The sequence below is a fragment of the Xyrauchen texanus genome, chromosome 46, assembly GCF_025860055.1.
Source record: "Xyrauchen texanus isolate HMW12.3.18 chromosome 46, RBS_HiC_50CHRs, whole genome shotgun sequence".
In the NCBI taxonomy this organism is placed as follows: Eukaryota; Metazoa; Chordata; class Actinopteri; order Cypriniformes; family Catostomidae; genus Xyrauchen; species Xyrauchen texanus.
Window position 1 is genome coordinate 25,271,979 of NC_068321.1, and position 15,397 is coordinate 25,287,375.

General features: G+C 38.6%; 2 protein-coding genes across 2 annotated transcripts in view; one reads left to right on the top strand and one right to left on the bottom strand.

The window, feature by feature from the left end:
* Positions 1 to 827: 827 nt before the first annotated feature.
* Positions 828 to 11,313, bottom strand: LOC127638495 (methionine aminopeptidase 2-like). The gene is made up of 11 exons (XM_052120050.1): positions 11,145 to 11,313; positions 9,353 to 9,454; positions 8,509 to 8,562; positions 8,291 to 8,393; positions 7,939 to 8,100; positions 5,758 to 5,939; positions 5,563 to 5,657; positions 4,831 to 4,927; positions 4,624 to 4,727; positions 3,358 to 3,473; positions 828 to 1,789 (listed from the first exon to the last, which is right to left on the bottom strand). The coding sequence occupies exons 1-11, from the start codon at positions 11,302 to 11,304 to the stop codon at positions 1,537 to 1,539; spliced, it is 1,428 nt and encodes a 475-aa protein (XP_051976010.1). The 5' UTR covers positions 11,305 to 11,313; the 3' UTR covers positions 828 to 1,536.
* A 1,425-nt stretch (positions 11,314 to 12,738) lies between these two features.
* The window catches only part of LOC127638501 (calcium and integrin-binding protein 1-like), a 4,326-nt gene continuing 1,667 nt past the window's right edge, over positions 12,739 to 15,397 (top strand). The window contains exons 1-4 of the mRNA XM_052120058.1: positions 12,739 to 12,960; positions 13,149 to 13,183; positions 13,400 to 13,496; positions 13,605 to 13,758. Of these exons, the coding sequence (XP_051976018.1) occupies positions 12,910 to 12,960; positions 13,149 to 13,183; positions 13,400 to 13,496; positions 13,605 to 13,758 (337 nt within the window). The 5' untranslated portion in view covers positions 12,739 to 12,909. The remainder of the gene's footprint in view (positions 12,961 to 13,148; positions 13,184 to 13,399; positions 13,497 to 13,604; positions 13,759 to 15,397) is intronic.

Below are 15,397 nucleotides of genomic sequence, written 5' to 3' on the forward strand. Positions count from 1 at the left end.
ATTGTGATTGGAGATCACGGGTCATGTGGTCCGATGAGTCCAGATTTACCCTACTCCAAAGCAAAGGGCGCATGATGCACCCGTCATGCATAGTGCCCACCGTACAAGCCTCTGGAGGAAGTGTTATGATCTAGGGTTGCTTCAATTGGTCGGGTCGAGGCTCAGCAACATTATGCGGCAATAAAATGGTGTCAGCTGACTACCTGAATGTACTGAATGACCAGGATATCCTATCAATGGATTTTTGCTTCCAGGACGTCAATGCCAAGGTTCATGGGGCTCAAATAGTGAAAGAGTGACTCAGGGATCATGAGGAATCATTTTCAACACAGAGTCCCGACCGTAATCCCAATGCAAGTCTTTGCGATGTGCTGGAGAAGACTTAACGGAGTGGTTCGACTCTCCCGTTATCAATAAAAGATCTCGGCCAAAAATGAATGCAACTCTGGATGGAAATAAATGTAGGTTGTCGACCCTAACAAAAAAAAAAATCTAAACTAGCCGCAAATTCACTGCTCATTATTTTCACATGCTAATGAACTTATGATTCGCGGCAAATGTTTGCCAGAAGTTTGCAGCTCTTCAACGGTAGTGGTGAACCTTCGGCAAGAAGAGACAAATTGCCGCAAAGCTCATTTGCTTGTGAAAATTTGCAACAAACTTTCTATTTTCATAAAGGGAAAGAATACCGTGGCGAATGCGCATCATAATCAAAGCTAAAGACAGTCCAACTAAATATTGGAGTATGCTCATTTTTTTGTGTGAGGCAGAGTATGTTAAACTCTTGAGACAAAAAAACATGTGACACAAAATAACTTTAGATCACATAATTTCTTACAAATTTTATTTGCACTTCATTCTGAGAAAGGTTTCAAACAGGCTTTACATGAAACCAAGCTTAGCCAAAATATATACGCTGACGCATCATCATCTCCATTAGGGCCTGCTCTTAAGAGTGAGGAAAGCATGTGCGTGAATGATTATTTATTGTCAGCCTCCATGTTATGTTCAAGTTTGTTCTTGGTTTAAGGAATAAAGCGAATTCTGCTGCTGGTTCAATCTCTCCGTCTAAACGGGTCATTCAAAAGCTCCAAATTGAAAAACGAGAAACACAAAAATACAATTAATCAAAACACAACATTTTTCCAATCCCTACTACACTAAAAATGAACAAAGCTTTGTGTAAAAAGACATGAAATCTCAAAGGCCTAACGTATCTAATGTAGGTGATCTGAAAATGTGGTTTTGAATTCACATTTCTTACGGTTAAAGTAAAGTGCACCAGATTGTTTTCGGAGTTAACAAAATGGCTCTCGAGCACTTTATGGGCAGGTGGTATGCGCATATCTGTGCCTGTCAGTTAAGCCATGGTTCAACAAAGGGACATCTTTACCATCATTGATCTAAACCTCAATCCAAATATAAGCATGCTAAAAATAAGAAGGCACAGCTCATCCACTTCAGGCCTTTACTCATCAAATACTCTTATGATAAGAAAGCATAGTAGAGATTTATCAAAACTGGCGACGTAGAGGCCTAGTAATCGTCTCCCCGGCTGACCACCTCCTTGCAGGTTGGTCTCAGCAGGATGGTGTGTTCAAACTGGGCTGTGTAGCAGCCTTTGGTGTCACACAGAGGGGGGTAGGGGTCGATGATGCCCAGGTCGCACAGGTTTTTCAGAGCCATTAAATACTTGGTCTCGCCGAGGCGGTCCAACCAGCGGCGACAGAAGGCGAGAGTGCCGAAATTCTCATTGACCACATTCAGCAAATGTTTGGCTCTTGGGAGTCTGGAAAACAACGCAAAACAACAGTAAATAATGCTAATGGCCGTGAAAACGGAGGCTTATATTAACAATACTAATAATTATAACAATACAGTGACAATAGTGAATAATCAGTATTAAATATGCATGTACATAAAGTATGGGACAATGTGGTTCAATATACAATATGAGGTTCAATGTAATGACACTTAAATGACAAAATATTAACAAATGTTTAGTTCCTCATGTAACTTTCTCTATAAGATTACAAATAAGCTTTCAAAAAATGTCATCATTATTATAAACAAAATTAAACTTTGTAAACATACAAATATTCGACATTACTTAGTAATGCATCATGAAATTGTATATTCAATAATGATATGCACCATCACTGTTTGAAATAATATGCACAATTTACAAGTATTAACATTGAGTTTACATTCATTTGTATAAGAAGTGCTAAAAAGGTTACTGTCACTTTAAGAGTTTAACGAGCGGCTCACAGTGTTCCGGTTCAGCGAACATCGTGAGATTAAAATTAACATTTATTTTAATTTTGTATCTGACTGTGAAGAACAGAAAGGATATTAAGACACATTATTCAATGAAAGTGGATTCGCCTCATCTTTGATGGACACACATTACACGGAGGAAACGACCCGCTTTAATCTCAAGCACTTTTAATCAAAACAAATTATTCCTGTACTTCGATTTCTAAAAGCTAAATTCAAGCACTTTAATGACCTTGTGTGAACCCTGTAAACAGTAGAAAAAAAGCACAGTAGGGGTAAAATCAAGCGATAGGGAGATTAGGATATTTGACGGGTCATTTCATTTATGATCACATGGGCAGAAAACAATGTATCAAATTTCGTAAACATTTCGTAATGCCACAAAATTGCGATATATCGTCCCATCCCTATTGTACACATACATATTATAGTCAGTGATTGACATTTGACATTGCTATTTGATGTAGTAGTAACATGGAAGTAAACTATAGCAAGTATAACACGTGAACAGTATGATATACACGATATATGATATAGTATGAGTATTGTCATTTGGGTGTAGTAATGAAATTAATTTGTGCGTCTATTTAGACTCAAAAAGTGCTTAAGTGAAGATTATGTGTAGCTCAATACGTGTTTGACAGTCCGTGGTGTCTCGTGAAATTTCAGTGTGGAAGTCATGAATCCTGTTCTACATATTTGTTGCATCATCTCTTTGATATATGAAAAATAAAACAAATAGTAGATCTATTTGTAATCAATATAAGTTCCGAATATGTAAGAGTGTTTGGTGAAATTCCCATGCATTTAAGGGTTAAACAAGATAATAGCTAAAAACTTTTAGATGTATTCCCAACAGAAGGGAGAAAAATGATGCTGCCTTCCAAGATGCCTCGTTTTGTAGCATCACATGTATGCTTTAGAAATGTATCTCACCACAGGGACCAACGAGATATTACTGTGGGCGGAGCTAACCAGCACAACAAAGATTTGTATCACTTGATACTTTATCATGTGTTTGATGCTCCCTTAAACATCTAACATAGGTTTATGTCCTAAGATCAAGTTGCGCCTCACCTTATTGGCACGTGTCCAACTTCAAAGTTTTTCATGTAATGGGAACACTCCATATCGTCATGCACCATGCCTTTCCCAGTGCTGCCGAAGGTCTCAATGGCATAAACCTCTCCTTCCTGACAAAGAGCACATGCAGCACAAAAACAGTCAAAACTAAAAACCTAGATTTTCCTTGTGACCCTCCCAGTCTAATGGCGAAATGACCAAGGAGGACCGCCCCGGGGGGCCTGGGTATCTCAGCGAGTATTGATGCTGACTATCACACACATGGAGTCATGAGTTTGAATCCAGGGTGTGCTGAGTGACTCCAGCCAGGTGTCCTAAGCAACCAAATTGACCCGGTTGCTAGGGAGGGTAGAGTCACATGGGGTAACCTCCTTGTGGTCACTATTAGTGATTCTCGCTCTCAATGGGGCACGTGGTAAATAGTGCGTGGATTGCAGAGAATAGCATGAGCCTCCAATAGCCCCACACACATAAAAAAGGTGTTTTCTAGTTTTATTTACATTTACATTTACATTTATGCATTTGGCAGACGCTTTTATCCAAAGCGACTTACAGAGCCCTTATTACAGGGACAATCTCCCCGGAGCAACCTGGAGTTAAGTGCCTTGCTCAAGGACACAATGGTGGTGGATGTGGGGATCGAACCAGCAACCTTCTGATTACCAGTTTACCACCACCACTCCTTAGTTTATATCACGTTAAAATATATGTCCAATTTACTGTTGTCACCCTAATTAAATATATAACTATCATGTGATATTAATGAACACATCTAAAAATAGGCTCTAATAGCTACTTTATGTAAGTAACTTTTAATGTAGCTAACTAGTAGTTTGGGAAGCTACAGTTTCAAAGTAACTTCCCCAACACTGGATACAGCGAATATACAAATTATAATGTGTAGGAGCTCAATTTAAGTGCTGGAAAAAGGTCTTTCATGTTAAAACATGCCTGACTACACCTCTTTTTAAGCCCTGTGGTGCCAACTGATAGTGTCAGCTAAGGGTTGTCTTGATAACTTTGGCACACCCAAACTCAGCTCTAAACACGCACACTGAATGAACAGGACTTTCACACTGTGAACATGTCTTCTGCTTGTGTCCCAACAGACCCCTCCCCATTTTATTAGTTATGGTTAACTGAATGAATAGAAGACGGCCTACGCATAACAAAACAATATGTCAAACCAAGCTAGGTTAGCATCTTTAAAGAAAAAGAAATGAACCATGAAATTAAGTAGAAAATGAGTAGTGAACACACCTCCATCCTGGTGGCTTCTCCTCCTTTCACTATGGGCACCGTCTTGCCTGCATGTATTCTGTACTGTCCAATAGAGTGGCCATTGAGATTTCTGATTGGTTTCACTAAAAAAGACCATCAATAACCTCATCAGTAAGACCGTATCTGGTGCTACATTTAAGTTGTTTACATAAAAAAAAACACTCAAAAAAACAACAGAGAACTTACCTTGATACGTTTTTCCATCTAATTCAACCTCATAAGATTCCATAACCTCTTGAATTGATTCCCCAATGTCACACAAACGAACATCAATACCTGCACACTGAAATAAACAACATATAATAATACTTAAAATGGAAAAAATATTTCACAACATTTTGAAACTACATTTGCAAGTAGAGGGTGAAGCTCACAAAACCTGTCAAGAACATGTACAGGTCATATATCAGCCCTGGAGTCGCGAGTTTGAATTCAGGGCCTGCCCAGTGACTCCAGCCAGGCCTCCTAAGCAACCAAATTGGCCCGGTTGCTAGGGAGGGTAGAGTCACATGGGGTAACCTCCTCATGGTGGTGATTAGTGGTTCTCGCTCTCAATGGGGCGTGTGGTGAGTAGCATGAGCCTCCACATGCTGTGAGTCTCCGCGGAGTCATGCACAACGAGTCACGTGATAAGATGCGCGGATTGACGGTCTCAGAAGCGGAGGCAACTGAGACTCGTCCTCCGCTACCCGGATTGAGGTGAGTAACCGCGCCACCACAAGGACTTACTAAGTAGTGGGAATTGGGCATTCCAAATTAGGATTGACTTGCATTGTATGGACCTACAGAGCTGAAATATTCCTCTAAAAATCTTCATTTGTGTTTAGCAGAAGAAAGAAAGTCATACACATCTGGGATGCATTAGGGTGAGTAAATGGTAATATTTGGGTGAACTATCCCTTTAAGGAAACACACTACCTTAATTCCAGTATTCGTGGCATCTTTAACAGCTTCAAGCAGTTTATCGTACTTTGGGTTAAAGGTCACGGTGAAGGCACAGTCAATGATTCGACCTGAAACAACAAAATAATCAGTTGTCATTAAGATCAAGTCGAGACACATCAGAAACTGGAAATTTCCAACATGGCCCTTCATGGTAATTTTGAGCCGAACCGTTGATGTGCGTGCCGAAGTCGATCTTGCAGACATCGTCGTATTGGAGGACGGTGGTGTCTCCTGCGTTGGGAGTATAGTGCGCCGCACAGTGATTCAGAGAACAGCCGGTCGGAAAAGCCAAACCAGCATTCAAACCATTCTCCTTTATCAACTTCCTGGAACAATCCTCTAGCTTCTCACTGTCAGGGAAAAATGAGACAAGACAGGCTGATTAAACCTGACATACAACTTGGGTTTAGCAGTGTCATTAGAAATAATGTCAACTAGACATTTTAAAGATCATCTAAAGGTTGGCCTTTTCTGCATATCACGGCACCATTTTGTGGTCCGTTCTGCATAACACGGCGTCTCATTTTAGCTTATCGTGGCCCATTCGGCCCATTTCGCAGCCAACCCACCGGCCCGCTCGGTTCTCCCTATGGCCAGTCCACCCCTGATCGGCCTTAAGTGCGTCGGCCCACCGGGAAAATGCCTGGTATGTCAGATTACCAATCCAGCTCTGAAGCCGTTATAAATCATGCTCGCACATATTGACAAAGTCAGCTGCAAAATGGATGGGTGTGAACGGTGACCCAAATGTTGGCTTATGTTAAATGATATGTAGAAAAACAATTTATTGCCTTTTAAAGCCACTTTTTCTGTATTTTCTAATCAATGCCATAATTGCCTGCAATGATAATGTAATGCATTTTAATTAGGATTAATTGGAATTATTCTATTTGTATTACATTTATAATTATTTATAAATAAGTGTTTTTATTTAAGGGCCTTTCTCAACAAATACTGGTTATATGCACTTCATTAATTGGCATATCATGCAATGAACCCTTTAAGCAGGCTGGCCAGTGTTAAAAATATTATTGTCAAAATATTAATAACTGCAGTCTTGGCCAACACAAAATAGGTATCGTATGAAAGCTTAGAAGCTCTATTTTCCAATGCATGTAAGCATTATGACCAAAACTGAACAAGTGCTTTGAAATTTGCAGATAAAACACAAGTGTTCCGTTTTGATAATTTATGAAAATGTTTCCACTGTACATATTAATGTAATCAGTAAAAACATCAAACTGATCAAATAGCCATGTGTCATATGTTGTTGGAAAGCTCTCAAAGAGTAAAATACAACCAGTCTATTTGTTTTACTCAGACACAAATATAGCGAGTAATAGCCAAGTATGTCTTTGACATTTATATTTCATGTGAACAACTTATATGCTGCGTTTTCACTTATAACTTCACGAAAAATAAACAGAACATAAAATATCACACCATTACTTAAAGGAGGTGGTTATCTTCCAAACGAGCCCACACACATGCTAATTGGATGCATAGATCATTAGATAATCCACACAAAGCACTATGTGCACACACAGCATCTGGCTATCTGGTATCTTGCAATCTGGCAGAAAACAAGTTAGCTTTCCTGGATCAGATGACGTCATGGAACGCTAAACCAATCAGATTGCGTTCAGATCGATGCAAAATTCATCCATATTTGGACAGAAACTTGTGATTGGTGACTGTTACATATGGCCACCAGGAGATGGCGCCAAATACATGATACAGACTCAATGATGACACAAATGGCACAGAATGAAACTCATTCTGTGAAATCTAATTACTAAAAATCATGTCTAAGTGCTATGCAAACCTTTAGTCATTGTTGTGTTTGAGTTTTTATGTATAAATATTTAGTTTTATTTGTTTGGAGAGGTTTTTAGACACAAGGATAAATAACTTTTGTAATGCTTTGATTGATGTGTTGTATCACATGACATGATTGGGAACAAAAAAAAAGCTATTTTTTTTTCCCCAGAGTCACCTTATTTACACCATGAGATATATAATGTCAAATCAGAAAAATAAGATAAGTATTACATTTTTGGCTCAAGTTTTTTGGGGATTTTTTTTCAGCTGTTTCTCAGGCCGAGAGTCTCGGAACTGATCATCATCTATATCCATAAAAAAAATAATAATTCTTTACAATGATACAAAACACTTGACCTTCCTTGTTTCTTTTTTGCTATAAGCTTTTACCTTTGGGTATGCTACTGAAACATAAAATCTTTAAAAACAACCCCAGAGCTTAAAGGGTTAAATCCATTAAAAACTGTATTCAATTGACAGCGCTACTAAACATATCAAATGTAAAGCTCAATGATGGTATTGGCTCACCAGATCTCGATCATGGTCATTCCCGGTTTGATCCAGCTCATGACGTATTTCCTGACCTGCCGGTGGGCCTCGGCAGCCTGTCTGAAGTCATTCCACATCTCCTCATTAGCCAGATCCAAAACCTTCTTCTCCTCAAGGCTCGTTTTCTGTGCAGCAGTACGTCTGTGAGGAAGATAAAACAGATCCACTAGGAGCATCAACACAAGATCAGAGACTAATCAATCATTTTACATGTACATTCAGGTTCACATGCATTTGTACAGCGGCCCGATTTCAAACTAAGTAAATTATTTGAAAACATTTGCATGATTGAGATTGTGTAAAACACATGAAGAGTGTGCATAGTCCGTACCCGTCCTGTGCAGGTGGATATTCACATTCCTGGCCCTTTGCAAAAACTCCACCAGGATAAAGTTCACAGATGGGAATGGATGGAGGATCTGTTTGAACTTTGGCTGGAAAAGAAATGAAAGGATAAGACAAGCATTAGGATTGCTCACTTGCACTTTGTCATAATTAACCACAACATTTTAAAAGTTAAAAATATTTAATTAGCCTTTAATCACTCACTGCCTTTCTTTTTCTTCTTTTTCTTTTTCTTTCCAGTTGAATCTCCTTTGCCATCTGCCAAAAAAAAAAATTACAATCTCACAATTATGGGAACACTTTATAATAAGGTCCTATTTCTTAACATTTGTAAATGCATTCGACAATGTGAACTAATAATGAATAATAATCACTTACAGCATTTGTAAATACAAATGTTCATTGTTAGTTCATAATACATTAACACATGTTAATATATGCAACTTTTAAATAAAACATAATAAAAAGGTACATAATTAAACATGCAAACACAACAATGACTAAAGGTTTGCATAGCATGCAGACATGATTTTAGTCATGAGATTTCACAGAATGAGTTTCATTCTGTGCCATTTGTGTCATCATTGTGTTTGTCTCATGTATTTGGCGCCATCTCCTGGTTGCCATATGTAACAGTCACCAATCACATGTCTTTCTGCCCAAATATGGATGATATTTGCACCGATCTAAACCCAGGTCCACATGACCCCACATGCTGAAGTGTCCTTGGGAAAGACACTGAACCCAAGTTGCTCCCAATGGCAGGCTAGCGCCTTGCATGGCAGCTCTGCCGTCACTGGTGTGTGAATGTGAGTGTGAATAGGTGAATGAGTCACAGTGTAAAGCACTTTGAAAACCGCTAAGGTTAAAAAAGCCCTATACAAGTTGACAATTGTATTTTCTCGTGGGCCCATCCGAGATTGAAGGCTTAACCAAAATTATCAATAGAAAACAAACATTTACCGTGCTCAAGCTTCAAACATATGGCATTACAAGACTAATTTCTCATAGTCTGATGATCACACAGAATGAATTAAAACAGACAAACCCTCTTCTGCCTCGTCTTCCTTCTCTTGGTCTTCTATAGTTTGTTGCTCCAGTTGTTTTGTCACTTTGGTGATGTCGGACTCCACTTCACCCTCATGGTTTCCTAATAAAACAGAATAAAATTACTTTACTGGAACATGCCTGGGTTGGTGGAAATAGTTGTGGATATATATATAAATACACAACAAATATATAAAAGTGCAAGTATGGCATTAAATACACAAAACATGTATATGTACTCTTTGCAAAAACATTATTACCATTACAACTACTTCTAGTACTATTACTACTACTAATAATCAGTGTTGGGTAGTTACTCTAAAAAACTAATTACATCTTCTACAGTGCAATTAGATTACTGTACTAATAATTGCATTACTTTTTACTTTCTAAAACCCTTATCAACCTTGACCAGATGAAAAATACAAGGATAGACATGAAACTGTTCTTTTAATTCTTTCAAATAATAACGAAATAATTTCAACGAGGAGGAGGACATGGCCGGGCCGTGAGGGTGCACGCTGAGTCATCTAATCAACCGGGAGAGGGATAAAGATGAGCTGGGGCACCAGTTCGAGAGAGACGCACACACCCACGCTGTCTGTGTTTTATGTTATGTTTACGTTTATGTCATTAAAGTTATGTTGACTGTTCTGCCAGTTCCTGACTCCTCCTTGCTCATCCTGAACCTGTTACACTGGTGCCGAAACCCGGGAAGGAGGAGGGATGCCCTGTCGTGGAGTCGCCGCAGCCGTCCGCCAGAGTAGGAGCCGTGGCCGTCCCCTGGGTGTCAGAAGAACCGCTGTCATCCGCAAGGAAGGGGAGGAGCTGTTCGGTCTGCCAGAGGTCAGAGGACTCGCTGTCGTCCGCCAGAGGGCGGAGTGGCTGAGGACCAGGCGACGGCGTATCCGGGGACCGGCATGCAAGTTTTTCTCTCTCCCAGGGCTCCAGAGAGGCGGAGAAGACATGCCGGCAGAAGGACGACCAGAAGGGCAACACCTCCCCTCCAATAGTGGAAGGGAGTACATCATGCCGGAGCTTTCCCGGGCCTGAATCAGGCGTCGGAGGAGTGTGACAAAGAGGAGGGAGTGACCGGGCTGTGAGGGTGCACGGTCAGCTCCGAGTCACCCATTCAGCCGGTAGGGGGATAAAGATGAGCCGGGAGCACCAGTTCAAGAGAGAGCGAGACACTATGTGTTTTATATTATGTTTCACATCTTTTATTTCATTAAAGTTATGTTGACTGTTCTGCCAGGTTCCCGCCTCCACCTTGCCAATCCTGAACCCGTTACAATCATATAAAACCAAATAAATAGTTCCAGAACTGTCCAAATAATTTAAGGGGGCTGCGTTAAATTAGTTTTAATATTAAATGTTAAATTTCATTTTTTTTATATAGGATTGTTCTAGTCTACATCTGAAGTAACTGTAATTAAATTACTGAAAAATTAAGAGTAATCCCTTATTTACTTTTTACCAATGAAAAAGTAATTTTCAGTAATTAATTACTTAGTAATGCATTTCACCCAACAATGTCTCAATAATAATAATAATAATAATAATAATAATAATAGATTAGCCATAATACATATTGTTTTATTGTTGTGGTCTAGTTATTTAGCTATTAAAGTGTCAAAGCAGAAATAACAATCATAAATTGGTTATCAACAAATAAACATTAAAATAATCTAATACAGTGCATATATACAATAATAGTCTTAAATAGTAGAGTAGTATGTTGTCTTTTTTTCGGTTCTGCAAGGCCACGCGACACTTTACTTCGTCTTTATTACCTTCGGCTGATGTTTTCGCCTTCTTCTTCCTTTTCTTTTTCTTTTTCCCGGTGTCGTCGACGGGTTCCGCGTCTTCTTTGAGAGGGTGAGAGTGTCCGTTCGGTATAATCTGCATTTCTGCAGCTGCGATCTGCAGCTCCTCCGTCTGCTCGGCTGCCATGATGGTAACCGCGAGAGGCAAGGTGGGAAATGAGTCAATGATGTGCGGATGACGTCATACGATCAAATAAGAATATTAAAAACCAAATAAGAATCAAATGTATATTATATTTCAATAATTTATATAATATTTAAATATTAAATACTATAATAAAATAATACCAACTAATTAGCATAATTAATATTTTAATTAAATAGTAGGAATACATTCGCATTATACAATTAATAAGTCTAATAAAATAACAATTATAATTTACAAATACATTTAATATTAAAATAATAAATAAATATATATACATATTATAAATAATAATACAATTAAATAATAATGTCAATAATAAATCATTAGCATTATACATTTTTTTTATTAAATAGCTAAACAAAACGGTCGAGAAACAACATTATAAGATTATAAGATTAAATAAAAAAAGAATAAAATAACAAATAAAAGAAAGAAACCTCAAATTATTACTATAAAATTAGGCTAAAATTAAAGATTCAAGACCATAATAAAAACACAAGTATGATTTTTAAATAAATGTAATATTATAAGAATTAAAAAAAAAAAACAATACGATTAAACAAGATTAATCTAAATAAAAATAAGAATAACCCATATATTTTTTATTTTATTTATATAACCCAAAAATAAGAATAACCCATATATATATATATATATATATATATATATATATATATATATATATATATATATATATATATATATATATATATATATTACAATTTAACTAAATAATTAAATAATAATATTATTATTAAAAACTTAGCAGTACTTCATATAATTGTATTTAATTGTAATACAAATACATTTTTGTGATATAATGCATTTACTTACACCACCATTACAGCATAATATATAATATCAACACAATTCAGTTTCTATATTTAATATTATTGTTATGATTTACCATCCAATATAAGGAAACATACGCGTTGTGGACTACGCACAGGATCCTCGCGCTATGCTAATTATTTCCATATTGTCAATTCAGGAAGAGGAAGTTTAGCGCTCGTAAACCACCATAAGTAGAGTTAATTTAGCAGAGACGGCCCGCTTCTATTAAAACAAATGGGAGAAATTGGAACGCTCAAACAGGAAGCTCTAGCGCGCAACCGTTAAAAGAGCCAATCACATCTTAGATACAGACATCGCCTGTCGATCAACTCGACAAAGCGCACGCGCATTAGCTATACAAGCCAGGAAAATTGCGTTTTTGTAACGTAACATTTAGTAAAGACTCACAATTTATGATTCCAGTATTGTCATATTTTATTGTTGATTTGAAATATGTTCTTTGATCGTACTGTTGACCTACCGGTTTTGAGATTTTGGTCTTTCCCCAGTCAAGTAGATTGGAGCTGCACTGTCATGACTGGAAATAGTTTCACGAGAGCGTTCCAAAGATGATCAACAGTGGACCAACTTGCTAGAAAGACTTTGGCCAAAGTTTGCACATTAGCTAAACGCAACAAAACTCGCGACAGTTCCGTTTGTTTTTGTTGAACAAAATCGCTAGTAACACTAACTGACTTTATTGTAGTTAAAGGTTGAACTACTTGCAGTGGGGAATAAAAACAGGTGGTTATGGGAGCAACAACGAGTAAGTTGCCGAAAGATCTTCTCTCAGAATATCAGGTAAGATTGAGACATTTATGATCCTGTCTTTGAGTTTGTCTATTTATTTGTGTTTATTTTATTTGTATCTTTAAATATTTTTGGTGGTTCTAGACAGATATACACAAATTAAACTTAGTTGGATAGTCCTACACAAACAGGGCCAACTATGTTGCATGTGTTGTAATTTCTCTTGTTGTTTTCCACAGGAGCTCACATTTCTTACAAAGCAAGAAATCTTACTGTAAGTCATAAAACACTTATACTCGCATTACATATATTATTTGTCATCATTATTGTATTAGTATTACATTTACTCTACATGTTACACTTCTCCTTGGCGTTACTTTTTAAGTGGATTTGTGGCAGCAGACTAACAATCAACCTCATAGTTCCAATAGCTAAACTACAGCAAGTGTAAATGTAAAAAATGTGTCTCATCACTGATATGTTTGTTTAGGGCACACAAAAGATTCAGTGAACTCCAGGGCAGAGATGATGGACCGTACAGCTCCAGGGTGTCCATGCAAAAGGTCCTAACACTTCCTGAACTGAAGGTAAGAAAAGATAAAGACTGCACTAATTCTGCTTTTTATTTGTTTTACCAGGAATATAATTCAGGAGTCACAGCATCATATTAAACCTATGCTTTGGATCTGTCACAGTCAAACCCCTTCCGGAAAAGGATATGCCAAGTTTTCTCGACCTCTGACTTGAAGGATGGCAGCTTGAGCTTTGAGGACTTCCTGGACCTCTTGAGTGCCTTCAGCGATTCTGCAACGATGGAAATCAAGTCCCACTACGCCTTCCGAATCTTCGGTAAAAACATTATGTTGAGTTTTTTGGTTCGTAGGTGAGACCGTACACTTTTATGGAGGGGTATACTCATTAAATCAACAATCAATCAACAGGAAGCCACGATGTTGGAGCTTAACCTGTATTGACCTGTGACCAGAGTTAATTTTCAAACTGCTTTTTATTTGAATCATAATTTCATCATGTCATATTCATTTTGTACCGGCCAAGAATTCCTAACTGCAGCCCAACCAATAACTAAAGGGGGTGAGAAAAGTCTGATAACTGATTCGTCAGCCTATAACATTTTATTTATTTTTATATAGTATATAAATTACATATACAGAGGGGAAAAAACTACCTGAATTTTGATGATAACGATAGTTCCAAAAAGCAACTATCGGCACAGATTAATCGGCCAATAGTTTTTAAAATCGATTTATAGAACGTAAAAAAGAAATCTTAGACTTACCTTACTAAGACAGGCACAGACATAGAGGCTACAAGAGTCCAAAGTGAATCAAATCCCAGATGCAGTTTATTGTAACAAAATCCAAATAATAACCAGAAAAAACATTTTGACTAGTAAAAATAGACTTTTAACTATAAATATGCCCGAAACACACAAGGGACTCTTATTTAGAAATGGAGACCATCGGCACCGTTAGCTCCAGAAAGCAACCGCCGTCGCCCCGATAGCTCCAGAAAGCAACCGTCGTCGGCACCCGATAGCTCCAGAAAGCAACCGCCGTCGCCCCGATAGCTCCAGAAAGCAACCGTCGTCGGCACCCGATAGCTCCAGAAAGCAACCGTCATCGGCACCCGATAGCTCCAGAAAGTAACCATCAGCGCCAGATAGCTCCAGGAAGCAACCATCGGTCCAGAAAGCATAGCTCCAGAAAGCAACCATCAGCGCCCGATAGCTCCAGAAAGCAACCATCAGCGCCCGATAGCTCCAGAAAGCAACCATCAGCGCCAGATAGCTCCAGAAAGCAACCGTCGGTCCAGAAAGCATAGATCCAGAAAGCAACCATCAGCGCCCGATAGCTCCAGAAAGCAACCATCGCTCCAGAAAGCATAGCTCCAGAAAGCAACCGTCGGTCCAGAAAGCATAGATCCAGAAAGCAACCATCAGCGCCCGATAGCTCCAGAAAGCAACCATCAGCGCCCGATAGCTCCAGAAAGCAACCATCGCTCCAGAAAGCAACCATCAGCGCCCGATAGCTCCAGAAAGCAACCATCGCTCCAGAAAGCATAGCTCCAGAAAGCAACCATTGGTCCAGAAAGCATAGCTCCAGAAAGCAACCATTGGTCCAGAAAGCATAGCTCCAGAAAGCAACCATTGGTCCAGAAAGCATAGCTCCAGAAAGCAACCATCGGTCCAGAAAGCATAGCTCCAGAAAGCAACCATTGGTCCAGAAAGCATAGCTCCAGAAAGCAACCATCGGTCCAGAAAGCATAGCTCCAGAAAGCAACCATTGGTCCAGAAAGCATAGCTCCAGAAAGCAACCATCGGTCCAGAAAGCATACCTCCAGAAAGCAACCATCGGCCCGATAGCTCCAGAAAGCATCCATCGGTCCAGAAAGCATAGCTCCAGAAAACAACCATCAGCGCCCGATAGCTCCAGAAAGCATCCATCGGTCCAGAAAGCATACCTCCAGA

Coding starts and splice junctions, on each gene's coding strand:
- LOC127638495 (XM_052120050.1), bottom strand. CDS start 11,304: ATGGCAGCCGAGCAGACGGAGGAGCTGCAGATCGCAGCTGCAGAAATG. Junction 5,658..5,757: donor CTTCGGCACGCACATCAACG/GTTCGGCTCAAA, acceptor TTGTTGTTTCAG/GTCGAATCATTGACTGTGCC. Junction 4,728..4,830: donor AGATGGAAAAACGTATCAAG/GTAAGTTCTCTG, acceptor GGTCTTTTTTAG/TGAAACCAATCAGAAATCTC.